The sequence below is a fragment of the Lathamus discolor genome, chromosome Z (assembly GCF_037157495.1).
Source record: "Lathamus discolor isolate bLatDis1 chromosome Z, bLatDis1.hap1, whole genome shotgun sequence".
NCBI classification, from domain to species: Eukaryota; Metazoa; Chordata; class Aves; order Psittaciformes; family Psittacidae; genus Lathamus; species Lathamus discolor.
The window spans coordinates 2,073,711-2,091,815 of NC_088909.1; the positions used below are offsets into that span (position 1 = coordinate 2,073,711).

Genomic DNA, 18,105 nt, shown 5'->3' on the forward strand with positions numbered 1-18,105 from the left:
TGAGGTGTATTGCTTAAGCAAAACTTACAGGGAATTTAGGACAGCCACACAGTTAACTAGAGCCAAGTTACACACTGTGGACAATACTATATTCCAGAGACCTCCTGGTTTCGGTACTCATTTGTAGTCAAAGCCTCTTTCACCTCTCTGAAAAAGGCACCTTCTAAAAGCGGACTGTTTCCTAGTAACAGTTGATGGCGTTTTCACAAAGACTCAGCATGTTGCACGCTCTCAATAGATGCCATGTTCTACCAAAATTTGTTTTCACGTATGTTACTGGAACCCAGGGGGCAACTTCAGAATAGTACAGACTCGAGTTGTTATTTACTCAATAAGCCTTAAGTTTTTAACTATGGTTGTATTTCATAACACTTTTATCTGCCAAGCTGTCAGTGATCTACTCTCCTTCCTAATAAAGTACTACACCCTAACAGCAGATGACAAAATATACAGTAACTGAACAACGAGAACCAATCTCAACCACCCATTTCAATCTAGTCCTGACCTCTGACTGTTATAAATTAACTCTTCATTTTAGCCACCAGTACTATATTCTTAATTCATCTTAACTGGTATTTTAGCTGGCGATACATTTCATAAGGCATGGTGATACATTTCAAAGTAAAGACTTACTGAACAAAAGTCTGTGTGGCAACAAATTGCCCAGAAACCCAAACACGTCACTTACTTGACCAATTAAAAGGAGCCAGCCATATTGTTCCCCTGGTTTTGCAATGACACGAGCAGATCATCTATTTTCTCAATATTCTGGTTGGTTGCCATAGCTGAAGGTAGTGGAGATGTCTCAGGCATCTGCTGGGAGAGAAGTGTTGGCACGGCTGCTTGTCCCTTGCTTTGTGGCTGACCTGGCTGACTTATAGCCATTAACTCATCGGGCAACGTTGCTGGTCCAGAAGTTAGCAGCTGGCCACAGTCTGTTAAACAGTAAATGAAGGACAAGGGACCATTTAAATTGGGTTAATACATGCAGTGAATCAGCCAACTTCTTCACATATGATCTTGTCTAGAAAGTTATGTGCACTTTTGTTCACACAGCCACCCCTACTCACCACTCCCTCAGGGTGTGAGCAGTGGTTCGAGGTCTACAGATTGCATATACGGATACTGTATTATAACCAAACACTATTAACACCCCTGATGAGAACACTTAGCTAGAAGAAAACAAAAACACGCAGCAGAAGACAAGTGTTGAATCATACAATCACAGCATGGTTTGGGTTGGAAGGGACCTTAAAGTTCATCCAGTTCCAACCCCTGCCAGGGCAGGGACGCCGTCCACTAGAGCAGCTTGCTCCAAGCCCCTGTGTCCAACCTGGCCTTGAGCACTGCCAGGGATGGGGCAGCCACAGCTTCTCTGGGCACCCTGTGCCAGCGCCTCAGCACCCTCACAGGGAAGAGCTTCTGCCTAAGAGCTCATCTCAATTTCCCTTTTGGCAGCTTAAAGCATTCCCTTTGCCCTGTCCCTCTAGGTCCTTGTCCAAAGCCTCTCTCCAGATTTCCTGCCAGCCCTTTTAGGCACTAGGAGATGCTCTGAAGTCTACCCAGAGCCTTCTGCAGAAAACCATTGTGTAAACTGTGGAAACATAATGCAGCAAGAGAAAGATTAGTGGAGCTGCCTTAAGAAGACATAACCCTTTAACATGTGTGTATATGTATTTTATGTAAATATTTGTATAGATTTATTAATAGTATTTCTAGAATATATCATATAGATACCTATTTCTATATAGATATACATACATGTAAGATGATTTTGTCACATGTTAATCCTAAGTGTAAGACAACCAACAGGTATTTAAACTAAGCAACATTCAGAGCACCATGCTGAGTACGTATATTCTCAATTGAGGTGCTACGTTACTCATTCCAGAATATTTTAATTCTTTTTAAATACCTCAGAATTGCGTTATCACTGTCCTTTGGACACCAATCAGCAGCTCCTCTAAATTGTAAACTCAGAATCAGGCATCTGTCACTTACTGTTTTGAATGCCAAACAGGAATATTCCTGATGTTTGCTGAGATGAAGCAGGAGAATTCTGCAGCTGATTGATAGCACCTCCTGCTGCGTTGTGGAATAAAGAAGCTTGTTGCTGTGGAGGAGAAGCAGTTCCCTGCATTCCTGCCATGCTGTTTTGAGACGAATACATAGGAGACTGCTGCAGCTCTTGCTGGCTCATGCTATTCTGCAAGGCAGACATGGAAGCTGAAGAGATGAAGAGGGTGACTTGTTGCTCTTGAGAACTTGGTGATCCTTGGACCAACTGAATCTGGGGTGAATTATGGAAGATGGCTGGCTGCTGTGCTTCAGCCTGGCTGGATCCAGGAGTCTGAAGAGAAGATACGGTACTCTGACTCTGGAATTGCATGGGCTGCTGCTCCTGGTTCATTGATGCCATGTTAGTCTGTGGATGGAAAATGGACTGGCCTTGTTGATCCTGATTGGTAACAGGGTTTTGGTTTGGATTGAAAATCATGTTCTGCTTTTGAGAAGCAATTGTACTCATTGCGTTTTGATTACTGAACATCATATTCTGCTGTTGTTGCTGCTGCTGTTCTTGGGATGGAGGACTACTCTGAATAGCAACTATTGAATGCTGAGGCTGGAAGATAGCTCCTTGCTGGTTCTGAGGAATTGAACTGGACTGCATGGAGCCTAGTGACACTTGAGACTGAAACAAACCTTGCTGAGTAGGCTGAGTCTGGGGCTGTTCTTGGGGAAGCATAGTACTCTGGATATGAGATATCTGTGTCTGCTGCTGGAAAGAAGTCTGCGGTTCAGTGTTTGCTGCTGTCTGAAGAGGAGAAATGGAATTTGGGCTTGTAAAGAATGATATCTGTTCTTCCTGAGTTGCAGCATTGCTCATTGAACTCTGGGAAAGGAACATGTTGGCTGACTGCTGGTCTTGAGGAACTGAAGAACTCTGCAATACACCCATGGTGTTCTGTGAGTGGAACATTGGAGGCTGCAGTTGGTCTGAGGAATTGGCACTGGTCTGGTTGTGGACAATGGAATTTGGACTGTGGAAAATAGAGCCTTGTGTTTCTTGTGATATATTCTGAGTATCACCAATAGGATTCTGAGAATGAAAAAGCTGAGCTTGTGAATGCGGAGATTGCTGCATAAAGCTTCCTGACTGAATAGACATGATTTCTCCACCCTGCTGGAACAGACCACCTCCTTGTTGTTGAGTTCCACTTGCCTGAACAGCCATCATGTTTTTAGTAGATGAAAAGAGATTGACTTGAGATTGACTTTCTCCACTATGCTGCATTTGAACCATGGTCTGAAATACAGTGCTTTGCATCTGTTTATTCTGTCCTGAACCTTCTTCTCCATCTGCAGAATTTGAGGTCTGAAACATAGCAGGTCCATTGTTGGAGACCTGCTGCTGAGCAGCAGGAGTAGTCTCACTTCCAGAAACACCAGGAGATGAAGAGAACAATTCACACTGCATTTGCATGTCTTCACTTGTTGATAATCCACTCATTATGTGGGAAGGCTGCTGGTAAACAGGTGACTGTTGCAGGGCTCCATTCCCTGACGCTGTTGAGGAGAACAAATCAGACTGCATTTGTGTTGCAGCCTGGCAAATGTTTTGTTGGATTCCTATTACCATTGCTGCAGAAGTCTCCATAGCCTGCTGCTGCTGCTGCTGTTGTTGTTGCTGTTGACTGGACAACGCATTTTCAGGCTGTGAGTGAACATTTTCAGCTCGTCCAGACAAAAGATTCTCTGGTCTGGAATGGACAGCTGTGTCTGATGAGGAAAATATGCCAGGATTTACACTATTTTGTATCTGGCTAACTTGCTGAAAGATATCGGCATTTAGCTGATCTTGAACATCCTCACTGCTGTCTGAACCAGAAAATAAAACAGAAGATAACTGCTGTTGAGCTTCCAGTACCTGCTGCACCAAGTCTACATTTCTATTGCTGCCAGTGGCAGTGTTTGTTGGAAAATTTCCAGCTTGCAGTTGCTGGATAGTGTTCTGTAACTGACTCACGCCGCTTGCTGATGAGAAAATACTTGATGAAATCTGTTGCTGCAATGCCTGTGCTGGTTCTGAGAGTGCGGACTGTTGTTGTTGTGATGGATCAGTTAACTGTGACAAAGTGACTACTGTGCCATCTGACTGCAAGACTTCCCTGGCTTGGGCATCTCTTGGTTGGAACTGTGCAGCTTGCTGCAATAATGCATCACTGTTCTGCAGCTGACCTGGAGTTGAGACTGCTGAAAAGTTACCAGGCTGGGAAATGTCCTGTGTTTGGATAGTAGTTAGTGTCTCTGGACTATACACCTTCGGCTGTATTTGTTGCTGGTTTTCATTTTCAGAAGGTAAATGGGAAGCAGAAGTTGATATGCCAGACATACTGTTTTCCAACGTTTGTTGAGTTGGTCCAACCACACTTGAAGCCTGAAAAGAGCCAGACATTAAGCAATTCATAAGTTTACTTGGGATATGCTTACAAAATTTCCACCAATCACAATCCTCAAGAAAGATCAGATGGAAGATTTTATGGCTATGTATCCATCTCTCCATACATAACCAAACAAGTAAGCAAATGACTAGCAGTGGAAACGCTACTTTAAGGAAGAAATTAAGGTACAATTTCATGAAAGCAAAGCGAAAAAGTGATTAAAACAACATTCTTACAGTGATTTACTAGTTCTGTGTCAAGGGACAAAAAAAAAGTAAATCATAGTATCACTAACCAATCAACCCTGGAATTGAGACTGAAACAAGGTAAGTTACTTTCAGAGAAAATTATTATAGATACTTATTATTAAATAATTATTTAATCATGCTCAGTGATTGTGTGCTTTGTCCAGACCAGTCTCAGACTCAACATTTTCCCTCTGCATTACACTTCTCCACTATTAGGACTTGGACTGATGGGTAGATGTAACTATTAAGGCTACAGACTTCAGATCACAATCAAACTTACCTTGAAGACAGGGGGAGATCTTTTTTCTGCACTTACTTCCATTGGAGCCACATCTTCATTCTTAATCATACTGCTTGGCATAAGTGGAGTTATCAAGGCACTAGGAAGAATGTTGACCTTCTCCAGGTTACAACCAGTGGCTTTCACTGCTGCAATCACACATAAAAACAAAGGAAGGGCAATGGAATGTTAACATCCGTTATGCAGAGGGTGGACTTCTAGTGGTGGCCTGCTTGCCATTTCAGTTTTCAGCCTTACCACAAGAGCTCTCATCCTCATACAAGATGCTGATATGAAGAAATATCACAACCTTCAAAGGTTACTTTTAAGACTATCAAAAATGTCATAGTTTTGGGTTTCTTCCATTTTGTATATTTCTAGACCAAGAAGAGCCATCCACAAACTGCCTGAACTACAAACACAGAAGCTTAAGATATCTTTCCACAAATTCTCACATTCTAAACTTTACTGCACTTTAACTGTGCAACTTCTCTATTTCATTTTGAAAGATACTGTTTTCAGATAACTATGTGAACAGAGTGCTCAAAGCATTCAGACTGTATTTTTATTCTGTTAAAGGAATAATCAAGCAAACCTTGATAAACCTGCACGTCAGCTCTGCAGCAAGAGCAAGTTGTAATTTTGCCTTGGTAGTGCCTAGTTTCTTCAATTTCTTTAATGTAGAAAGACGGCTTCTTGAAATGAATTAGAGCTTTTTAATTTTGATTTTTCCTGATCCACATTAAAAAAAAAAATACATAAGCTGAGCTCTTTGCTGTAAATAAAATTAACTTTCTTGATTTCAAATACTGCTCAAATTGAGCTTAAAACAAACCAATGGGTAAGCATGCAAAAATCATAGTTCCATATAATCATAATACATTAGAGGATTAATCTTTAACACAGAGCATCCCACTGGATCCACACCTTTATCTGGGGCATAATCAGAGACAAAGTACATGAAGCAGACAAAACTGATCTGGTTTTGATCATGAACTATCTGGTTCCTAGAGCAGAATAGGCACAGGAATGAGCCATCAAAATGAGCTGCCTAGCACAAAACCCACACAAGAAAGTAAATTAAGATTTATCACATAAATTAAATGGAGGATATGAAGCAATAGAAATAGCACATTTTATGAACAGCAGATGTTCTCGCAGTGCAGTTGATATCCTCCCTTGTTAAGCCTCCATGCTGAATTAGCTGGATGTCAGGCTTGCCCTGATATAAAAATAAGTTATTTTCCTCATCTTTTTGATCTTGCTACTAGAGGTCTTACCAGTCCATTTATCAGCTTGTTTCACTGCCCTAAATATTTTTGCATATTTCTCCCCCAAACATTCTCTGCAGGTTCAAACTCATCATATCTTGACTTTACAACTTGTTAGGGAGGATAATACAACTTAAAAACATATCCCCTGCCAAGACCAAGCTATTAACTTCAAACATGAGCTTCATAATTTTAACCTGAAGCTATGGATTCCTATCGAACTTGTGATCACATTGTTAATTTGCTTACTTTCAACCTGCTTTCACCAGAGCAGGCTATGGAAATTTCCATTAATCTTTGTACCCCACCATAGTTTTAACAGTCAACTAAGAAACATTTCCTTCCTCTACTTCATTTCACTATCAAAAGCATCAATTTAATTCACACTTAAAACCAGGCAAACCTAAAACTTGCTCCCTTGGAACAAAACAACAAACTTTGCATAGCATGAATGGTCAGAAAAGAATGAAACCAAAGGAAAAAAAAGACAGAAAAAAAAGAAAAAACAAGAGAAGAAAGAAAAAAAAAAGGAAAAAAAAACCAAACAAAACAACAATAATTCACTGACAGGAATGAGTTGAAAGTGCCAGAACAAGCATTCTTAACTAGACCCACTGAAAGCAATCTCATAAAACCACTGGAGAGCGTCCAAAAAATACCAGTTGGCATGTTCGTATTTTCAGTACTCAGTTCTTCCCCACCACTACCTTTATGTATAGTTTTGCTTAAACTAACACTACAGTGTTTCTGAATCATTTGTTTATAAATCTTTGGCTTCTTTCTTTTTAATTCTTCACTTGCAATCATATTAAATGAAGATTGAACTTCAGGGCCTTAGCAATGAAAAGTGAAATACATAAAAAACGGAAGAAAAAAACCAACTATTTTTTGCAGGTTTGTTCTATACCAGCTCATGTTAAAATATACGTAAAAGAATACTGTTATAAAGTAAAATATTCAGAACCAGAAAACAAACCTCACTGTAAGAATGTGGCCAAATTTTATAAGAACAAACTTATCTTCACAGGACATCTGATTCATTCCACCAAATCTGAGTAGGAATTTATAGTTAAATTATTAACAACAATGATAAGAATCAATTTAGTACCTTTTATAGCCTCTTCAAAAGAACAATGTTGGGCTGGGCTGGAGATTTCCTTTTTCACATCAACATTCAGAGTACCAGCTGTTGAGACAAAACACATTGAGAACTTCCTTATGTTAAAACAGCAAACAAGCAAAAAAACCCAAGCTAACCATAACAGTTACTTATATCCTAAAGAAACTGCAGTTCTTTGAAACCCAAACAAACTTTTGGACTGCGCATTGTAATACAGATAAATAAACAAACAAAAATACAGTGATATGGTCAAACTTCAACTTTCCTCAGGATAAAGCTTGGTGCTATTTTTTGTTTGGATCTGTTGCACTGTACGTAATGTTTCCTTTTTACCTGCTAAGCTTCATTCTGAACCTTAGGCTAGAAATGGATGCTACTTTGTAAGAACAGCTGTCTCCATGCAGCTGAAATTTTGAGATACCCGCCACAGAAATGAGAAAGGCCAAGCCTTTAGTTTTTATTATTTAACAGAGTAAACACTGCCAGCAAGATGAGCTTGAAAAGGTCCACATTACTTAAAGGTTTTGTTGCATAGACTAAATGCTATGAAATCAAACCCAAAATGCTTTCAGGTAAAACTGCCCCTTTTTTTGTCCAGATTTTTATTTCACATACATGTATCTGGAGTGTATGTAAATGGCTGCACATCACGTGATCTTCCAGCGTTGGTTACAACATATATTCCCACAGAAACAGCTGAGGTTATTTGCTGGTCATGATATGGTGGCACCTTCACAATAAGGTGATTCTGCAATGCAAAAATAATTTTAAAATCACATCAGAAGCCTAATTTTACCACCTTAATTGTATTATATCCATCAACACAGAGAAACAGACTGATAAAACACCATAAAAAACAAAGACACTGGGGGAGATGTGATCAAGTTACACCTTCAGTGAAGTGATAACTAACTAGTGCTAGAAGAGAGATATGAATAATCTGCCTATATGATGCTCATTGGCAACCTACAATTCAAATGGAAAGACACAGTCCAGTACTTTAAGCATAAGTTTATGCCTAACATGCCTTACTGAACTGCAGTCAGTTTCCCATCAAGTTCTGCTGGATTCAGACACTTCATGTTCTGCTGACTCAGGTCTCTGTATTCAGTGTGAAAAGGTGGAGGATGCAGTTTCATGTTACATTTAAGCAGATTTAACACAGAGCAGACATCAAAAAATAGGCCTGCAGTCATTCACCAACAGGAATAGTGATGAGGGATCTCTATTCCCCAACTACCCACTGGAAGTGAGAAATCATTTCTTCCAGTGCACACATGGAATACTGCCTACGGAGATGGGAGCAAGGTGAAGTTTGTCAAACGTCATTTATAGCTGATAATTTCTCTAATTTCAGTCCAATAGTCCATAATGACACTCAGTTGTGGCACAAAGAAGAAACAAATATTTTGTAAAACATTTCAGAATGGAACAGAAATCAAGCCAGGTATAAAGACTATGGTGTATACCATCTATTTCCACTCAGTACTAATCTAACGTGGCCTTAGGAAAGCTACTGTAAAAACTGGATTAGGCTTTTTAATTAAACTGTATGCAAGGGCAAAGACCTGCTCCATATACCACGCTCCTACTGTGGTACTGAAATTCTTAATTAGAAATGGAACAACTGTACTTATATAAACCCAAACCAATGATATTCAACCAGATTCACTAAAGAACTTATTTTAAGAAAAGGAGTATTATTTCCAGAAATGCACAGGGAAAAGGAAAGGCTTATTTCATTTTTCTTTGGAAACAGTATTTTTTCTTATTTAAATACAATAATAGTAATAACAACACAGAAGTACCTGATGAAATAATTCCATGTCTATTTCAGCTTCTGCCTTCCATGAATTGTCATCTAAATGAAAATTAAAAAGCATGATTTATTGTGCATCCATATAAAGAAATTTATTTTAGTGCCTTTGATTCTGCTTGTCAGTTTGCTCTCTACAACTACACTTCATCACCCAGTGTAAACCCCAGCATCACGCCCTCTTCAGCACCCCAATGTGTTACTGCTTTCACACTAACCAGAAATGTTCTCTTGGAAAATCACTTTTGTTCCCTTTAGAAAGTTCTTGCCAATCAGAAAAACTTCCTCTTCACCCTTCACTGAACAACTGTGCAGACTTTTCTTTAGGATCTCTGGAACTCCTGCTGGTTGAGCTGCAATTGAAAAAAACTAGTCTGAAATCAAGAAAAATATCAACATCCAAACCAAAAAACTTTTACTTACAGGATTATAAAAGAAAGAACGAAATAATTCCTCAGCTCTTCCTTTACTATATCACTAATTTAAAAACCTTTTCAAACAATAACCATTTCTATTATCTCCTCACTAAATGTGATGGCCTCAAAAATCACACTTAGGGAAATGACCCACTAATAATATTTTCCCTTTTCTCCTGTATTCATTAAATCCTCAAAACTGAAACTTTCAGTGGTAGAGCTAAAGTTCAAGAAACTCTGGTCCTGTAATTTCCTGGCATAGACAGCGATAAACAAATGCATCAGTCCTTGGACACACCTGAAACACATCTTCAAATCTACCCATTTAATACAAAATTTATTTTGTCCTCCTATGCAAAGGGTGTAAGTAGTAATTCTCCTGGATTTTTTTTTCTTCAATTTTTTGTTTGTTGGTTTGGTTTTATTTATTTTTTTTTACATTAGGTAGCTTCCTGGCTGGTGCAAGAACTAATCAAGGGCTTTGAGCAACCTGGTCTAGTGGAACGTGTCCTTGATCATGGCAGTGGGTTGGAAATGGGTAAACTTCAAGGTCCCTTCTAACCCTAACCATTCCATGATTCTATGACTTTCTGGAATTATATACTTCAGTTAACAGAAACCCTTGCAAGGGTCACGTGTGTGTAGTTGGGGATTATAGCAATTTATGTCCTACAAACTAGCAAAGAGAACGCAGCTTACAGTTCCACACCCCTGCAAACTTATACCTCTCAGCCAGCAATTCAGATGATGATTTGCGGTAACACATATTACAGTATCTTTGCTGCAAACTATTTCTATGCTTCTTAAAGCATAAAGACCACGTGTTAAATGAAAATGAGCACCAAAGGCAATTTAAATAGACATTTTAAAATTATGTACTTTGACTTTGTCACATTTTATATTTTATAAAGTAATTCCAGCTTCTAATAAAAGTTTCTCAACCACCTTTTCTATTCACCACAAAATCCAAGTGGCATAAGCTTGTGCCTGTGCTTTGTACTTACATGGCCTACTTTTAGCTTTTATTAACAATATTCTGTGGGCTTACTACACAGAAGAAGATAACACTGTAACATTCCAAATTATCTGATGACCTTTCAGAGAGGCTTTTTCTACAAGTGTTGCAGCAGGTTCCTAGGCAACCATTACACAACTACTAAATATGCTAAAGACACATGAATGTCTGAAAAGCGTAACTGGATTTAGGTTTGCAAGCAAGTGAACAAAGCCTATTTAAAACACAGACCTTAAATAAAGAGACTGCATCTATTCAACATCTTTCTTATGGTTTCAGGAACAGTAATGCAGCTTTGACTGCAATATTAGTGACAGCACACAATATAAGCAGGCTGTGATGAGTGATAACGTAAAACCTCATTATGAGAAAGTAAAGTACACATGTGTAATAAGATGTGTGTAGCAAACAAACCAGGTGTAATGTGCCTGAGGATATGATTTATATAAATGAGTAACTTCATAAACAACACTTTATGCCATATGGATCAGCCAGGATGTAAGTACTGGCACAGTTTGGTTGGCTAAGGTCTGCTGGAAATCAATGTGACTTTGGTGTAAGTTAAGAAGCAGACGCACAGAAGCCTTGGAAAAGCCTCAAGAATTCCCCTCTCAACCTTCACATCACGATTAGTTTCACCCACACTATTACTCAAAGACATGAGTCTAACCAGAGTATTTTGTTTCTTTGTTTTAGGTGTCCAGCAACAGAGATACTATAAAATTCCTGGGCAAACTCTTGGTGATTTACACAATTAGGAAGAATTTCTTATCAACTGACCAAACCCCATCTTGCTAAAAACTAAACCAATTTTTTAGAACTTTATTTATAGAAGGATAACTTTTGTGTCCTTCTTTTCTTCTTCCTTTTCTTATAATGGCCCTTAGCGCATCATATATTCCACTTTTTACTCATTGCCCATATCCCAAAATACAGCTACTAATGCTATAGGTATAAATGGCTTCATTTAACAGAAAGAAGATGACAAGGGATCCTCACAAGCCAGTACTAGAATGGCTTTACCAACAAGCTGAGCAGAAATTTCATCAAATACAGCTTTTTTAGTTGAACAGCTTATCTTTAAATTTCCTAGAACATCTCAGACATTTAGCTTCTACCTACAGTAGCAAGTTTTGGACTGTTACGTGCTTAAGAAAACACCAGATTATTTTTGTTCCCATTTCTGCTATTATTTAAATAACTTTAACTAGTAAATTAATGATACAAATAAAATGCATGCAGATAGAGATCTTGCAGATTTTACAGAAAATGTTTTTTTCTTAAATCTGAAAATTTAGTGTCAGATACTACAATGCTGCACTGACTGGAATGGAGCTACAGAGACAATCACAGCTCTAGCAAATGTACTTACATATTTTCCAACAACATAAATGCCTACATGTGAGAGCTCCACCAGTTAAAAAAACACTGGGAAAAAGAAATATATAGCAAAAAGTAGCAGGAGAAGAACAGAGAGGGAGGGGAACACCAATTTCTGGGAGAGCACACCAAAAGTCAAAACTACTGCCTAAAGGAGAGGACATGGCTGAGGAGAGGAGGAGAGCCCTCCCCTGCACCAGCAGTGGCAGGTCTTTGGTTATCAGCTTTATCAGGGTTTCTGCTGGGCTCCTGCTCCACCCGAGTCTTGCACACGGATTCTCTGCAAGAGCAGAAGACTGGAAGGAGGGATGGGACACATGCCACATCTGCAGAATCGCCTGCTGCCTGCAGCACTGGAACCGCATGGTGGTAGCTGATGTGGAAGCTCACATGGTTTTAATTATCTCCTCTTCCAATCTGTTCTTTCACTGGCAACAAAGCTGCAATTTCTGATAAATTGAATAGGAGCCCTGACACAATAGGTACTGACAGGGTTTAGATAAACAAAAAACCCACCAAAACCAAGAACTTCTTATACAATAGAAAGAACACAACACAAGGAGCTTGCATAACCACAGTATGTTTCACGCATGTGGAGATAAAAGCTCTATCTTCTTGTTCATCGAGAAATATCAGTAACCCCACCAGTAGCTGTATTAAACATATTTCCCTAATTTTTCTCTTTTGTATATGAGCAGAATTCCATGTAATTGGAAACTGCTACAGACTCTACAGGCACATGCAGCCCTTTCTGGTTTAATTTTCCCTGTTGTTCAGCATAACCAAACCAGTCAGCACAGCCATCTGTGCTCAGTGCTAAATAGAGCATTTTAATAAAGAGCTATAAAATGTTCCATTCTTGCACTGAACCAGAACAGATTCAGCCTCTGGCCCAGCAAACTACCACAACTATAGAGAACCATGCTTACTAACTCATTAAAAGTCTTTTCGGTCACTGAAAGCTGCCAGATGAATGTCACAACACAGAAGAGATTAAAACTTGTCTTAAAAAATCGTATCCAAGTTAAAAAAAAAAAAAAAGGACAAAAAAATCTGACTGTTTAAAAGGCAAAGATTCATTTAAAAGAAGATGAGGAAATTCATAACTACTTTTAAATTCTGGTCAGTCATTTGTCTAACATCCCACCTCAAATAAAAATTAATCCACGTGATCTTAGCCACAGCAATTCTGAAATAGTCATGGAATTACACTGGGGTGGGCTTTTTTCCCTGAGGCATTTTATGGCAATCACACTGAAATTCAGAGTCCAATAATACCAACTTTTTGATACTTACTGCACAAAATTGGGCAAGAGGGTGTCTGAAGAGTCAAAGTTGAACCATCTTTGCGAGTGATGTTAACACGAAACACCAGCCTAGCACGTGTGCTTTTTTTCTTCGAGCCAGCAATCCCTATCCTAGCTTCAACATCAGCATTTCTTAGCTTCAGTATTCCCACACAGTCAACTCTATCAACACAAAACAGTGGAAAGTTTAATAGAGTTCAATATATTCAGCATCTTTAATAGTCTTTCAAATAGTTACATAGGCCGCAAGTCAAAACTCTGGAAGTAATTACTGAAATATTCTATTTTTTTTTAATGAAATTTCTACACAACCTTTCTTACTACATAGCTCGCTTTTCAATTCAACCTTACATAACTTGGATGAGGGACTCTTCATCAGGGACTGTAGCAATAGGACAAGCGGGAATAGGTTTAAACCGAAACAGAGAAAGTTCAGGTTAGAAATTAGGAATAAGTTCTTCCCTGTGAGGGTGCTGAGGCGCTGGCACAGGGTGCCCAGAGAAGCTGTGCCTGCCTCATCCCTGGCAGTGTCCAAGGCCAGTTGGACACAGGGGCTTGGAGCAAGCTGCTCTAGTGGAAGATGTACTTGTCCATGGCAGGGGTTGGAATTGGATGAGCTTTAAGGTCTCTTCCAAACCAAACCATTTTATAATGGATTATGGAAGGAAAGAATAATAAAGCAGTATGAATAAAACAGAAAATGCGATATAAAAAGTCATTCTGGTTAGCATTCAGTTTATAGTCACAAGTCTTCACTCTTCCGTTCCAGGGGCTAGATATAGGTTTGTAGGATTATTACTACAAAATATTCTGCATTTCTTTTAAGAATGGTAGAAGAAAAGTTACTGTAGTCATATAATTTTTTATGCTTGGTGGAACTTGGAAGTGATAGCTATGTCATAAGACAACTGTGGCCCTCTGGGAAATGTCTAGAGGGCCAGGGTGAGAGAGAGGCAGTGCTAACTTTCAGAGAGGCATGCTAGACACGAAATTATCTCAAACAAAAGAACAAAAACTCCAACCAAACACAGCACGATGTGTTAAGAAGAGTACTGTAATTTTACCAGGATCTTGGGCTCTACATCCAAACAGTACAGGGACCATATGATATCTAATCTGAGTACAACAAAGTTTTGTGCTGCGTGATGGCCAACAAGCAATAGCTAGGGAGCGGAGAGGAGGGAAAAGTGTGATTCAGAAGGTGGCAGTAGCATTACCACCAATACAGAGGTGTTACAGTGTCACTGAAATACCAGGAAGGTTTCTTTTGAGACATCAAGATTTCTTACAAGAGAACAGCCTAAGCAAAACTTTGCTTCCCAGGTAATTCCAAATTCATCTTTCTAGCATCTCTATACTTACACAGTTTCACATTAATACTTGAGAACAATTGTAAAATTACTCTCCAAGAGGCAGTTTCCAAATTTATCATGGGAATATATTTTACCTTAAAAAATCAAACTGATACAGTTTATTAACAAACTATTATCCTACTGGAGAAGTGGATACTGACAATTAAATAAACCTTTCTTCTCTTGAAACAAAACAAGCTGCCAAGTAAAGAGTGGCAGCTTTCAATCACATACCCATTGAAAAGAACACATTCTACTGAAAAGATTTATTTGAAAAAAGATCAATCCCTTTCTGTATGTTAAGATACATGTGAAAAGCTTATTAGGAAATCACTTGTACCTGAAGTTTGCATCTGATCAGCAATTCTTACTTGTTAAGAGCCAAGACAGCCAGAAGAATCACCAACCGGCTTATAATTCACCTCATGCTTGAATATGCACATTATTGATCGAACACAACATGAAACTAAAGTAACAGTTGATTAATAAAGTTTAAGGAAGACCAGATTAAGAATTAAATAAAATAAACAAATTGAGAATATGATTTAGAAGGTTTTTTTTACACCCACACCTTCACTAAGTACCTGGTGTGTTCCAAGATGTTCAGACTTTTAACTACTAACCCACCCAATCAAAAAAGGAAAATCAGTCTCTGAAAACAAGCTAATAAATTAATTTATTTTTTTTTACAAAAAAAAACCCAAAAAAAACCCCAAAAAAAACTACTCACGCAAGTGTCATATTGTTGCTTGGGTCCAGTCCAACCTCAATAACAGTAGTCCCCTCTATATCCACTTCTTTACAGGGAGTAGTGTTTCTCCCAGTAACTCTGCAGGCCTGGTAGAACCCATGTGGCTTCACTCGACCGGAGTCATTACCCACAAATACCTGCAGCACCACCGGCTCATTGTGACCTTCCAGCTGAAACACAACACCACAAATCAAACATTTCAATAGAACTCCTCTTTATTAAAACACAAAGCATTTTATGCAGGTGAATTTGAAGTAAATCAGCTCCCAGTGTTGCTGGAAACAAACCTAAGGGCAGAAGGAACAAAAATTTTTCATCTAGTTTATAAACAAAATGCTAACTTCTTTCATCTTTTGCCATTCGTTCTTTCATTAAAAGCCAGTCATCTAATTAACACCTAAAATTTATTTTTACTCTGATGTAAAAGAAGACTTGAAGTAAATCTGGGCATTGTATTACGAAGTAATTTTATTTTTTTTAGGTAGTAGTTAGGAAAAATATTCCTGAGTAAAAAGAAACATGAGGGCACTGCCAGATTCCCATGTGAGAGAGAAATTCTTTGCCAGAGCATTCTAAGAGGAGATAAAACCAGTATTTGCAATGTTTTCATTAAGCCACAATTGTTGCTAGAGAACTTCTGGGTGCCAGTGTTACATTTCATCCTAGGCCTGGAAGCCCAGTCAAAACTTACAGAAAGAAGCTCAAATCTTATTAGTTAGGAGATGCAAATGAGAGCAGATTCCTCCAGAGGATGTTTTAGGGGATTTATCCCTGTCAACTTAGAAAATTGGGTTTTGAAGTTCTCAGCAAGTTTGGAAAAGGGAAAAATGAGCAAACACTGGTAAATATAGAATGCTACCCATGTCCAAAAGGAACAATAAGCAATGAGGTGCGTGTTCTGACCATTATGGATGGGCAAAGATAGAAGATCTCTGCAGGTGGCCAAACGACAGGCTTCCAAGTAGGAAGCAAGGGCTAACAGGCAGGGTTCCTAGCAGAGAGCTCAGGAGCTAAGAGAACATAAGTGGAGAGAGCATGAAAAGAGCCTACGAGAGGCCTTAAGTTCACCAGGCATTCAAAAGGCAGTGGGAAGTAAAGGGTACTCTGATATTCTACCATTTACACGGAAAGCTGAATGAACAGTCTTTGTGTCACATCAACAAGGCCTCCTTCGCCAGAAAGAGCATCGCCACAGCTAAGTAGTGTCGCCTTTCTTCTTGCTGTTCTTGTTAGAAAAAAGTATGAACAGTGTGCAAGAGTACCTCACATCATCTGGGTGGTAACCGCTCTAGCTCTGAGATACCATTAGCAAGACAACATGAAGATATTACTGATGGCAGGGACACCTCTGCTGACACTCTGCATTCAGGATAATCTTTCCTTTGCCAGCCAAGTCACTTAATTAAGGTTAGTTTATACAATTTTAATGCTGCATATTGATTGTAGTCTCTTTAGTTCTAAGTCATCAAGTAACATGGTTTTTCTTAAGACCACAGAACCTCCTGCTTCTCCTCAGTCTACTTAGCAGAGATGCATCTGAATGGCTGCCCGTGCTGCCAGAGAAGAGCAAGCACTTCTGAACTAGCAACATTTTTACATTCTTCTTCCCCATCTTTAAAACAAACCCCAAAAAACACAAACCAAAAGCCCTCTTGTCCTTTACAGATTTTTCATCACTAGCTCAGATTTCCTGAAGATCCAATGACACATTTTGTCTGTCCAGCCCTGGCAGACTTTTATACGCAGCATATGAACTAGTTTACCTACTGGTAAGGCAAGCTTGAGCTTCCAGGAATTCAGTAACATGAGACTCTTCCAAACAGAGTTTTCACTGACGGGTACTAAAGGATGACTTGGAAAGGAATTAAAAGGAAATTCAGATGAACAAAGGCCCATTAAGAAATTTTGCATAAATAAGCACTAAATCACCATAGCAACAGGATGATATGTACAGATTCTTTTCTTATGAAACTTAACTGGATTTCTACATTTCTGAGGAACAGCATTTCCACATCTGTCCTGAGGAACAGATTTCTACATTTCTGAGTGAAGTGTTGGAAATGTTTTTAACGCTGTCAAACAGGACTTTAAAGATAAGTACACTTCTATACTCTGTCAGAAGTAGTCAGCACAAATTTTAAGGGCTCTATCATAAACAACACTCCTTTGTGGACCTGGTAAATTAGTTTGGATTAAGAACTTATTTGCCGCTTTCTCAAAGTGTCATAATTAATAAAAAATACAAAAGGAAATGTCTTTTCCCCTGTGTAACAGATAAAGTTGTCTACTTGCTCTACCTGTTTGCCACACTCCACCCAATATGACCAGGATGACATTCACCTCAGTTCCAAAAAGCATGCAGTGCCAGCCTGTACTGAGTTCAGTGTCCCCCCACACTATTTATACTCATGCCACTGCAACTTTTGCGATCGTGTTTGATATCAGTCTTTCTGTTTATTCCTGTTTAAGTCAAGTAAAGCATTACTCCTGGTAAGCCCCTCTACCATTTGCATCAGGAGGCCTTCACAAGCACAGCCCTCAAGTTCTTTGACTGCTTCTACCAGCCTATGTAACCCTGCAGATGGACAGATGGCTGAAACCTTCCTCAGTCAGAGAGGTCTGCATCATCTACTGTCTTCTCAGAGAGGAAGTCTGTAACAGATACCAAAACTTTATCCCTAACTTCCTTCCTCCTCTGGTCTCCAAT

The 18,105-nt window shown here is 39.0% G+C and overlaps 1 protein-coding gene across 3 annotated transcripts in view; it reads right to left on the reverse strand.

Moving 5' to 3' along the window:
* The window catches only part of NFAT5 (nuclear factor of activated T cells 5), a 71,311-nt gene that overhangs the window by 8,145 nt on the left and 45,061 nt on the right, over positions 1-18,105 (reverse strand). For 2 of the 3 annotated variants that reach the window (XM_065662018.1, XM_065662021.1), the window contains exons 5-13: positions 15,378-15,568; positions 13,285-13,457; positions 9,396-9,530; positions 9,170-9,222; positions 7,977-8,109; positions 7,350-7,427; positions 4,971-5,119; positions 2,002-4,438; positions 689-935 (exon numbers count right to left, since the gene is read on the reverse strand). In XM_065662018.1, the coding sequence (XP_065518090.1) occupies positions 697-935; positions 2,002-4,438; positions 4,971-5,119; positions 7,350-7,427; positions 7,977-8,109; positions 9,170-9,222; positions 9,396-9,530; positions 13,285-13,457; positions 15,378-15,568 (3,588 nt within the window). In that variant the 3' untranslated portion in view covers positions 689-696. The remainder of the gene's footprint in view (positions 1-688; positions 936-2,001; positions 4,439-4,970; positions 5,120-7,349; positions 7,428-7,976; positions 8,110-9,169; positions 9,223-9,395; positions 9,531-13,284; positions 13,458-15,377; positions 15,569-18,105) is intronic. The other variant, XM_065662019.1, reaches the window with a different exon arrangement.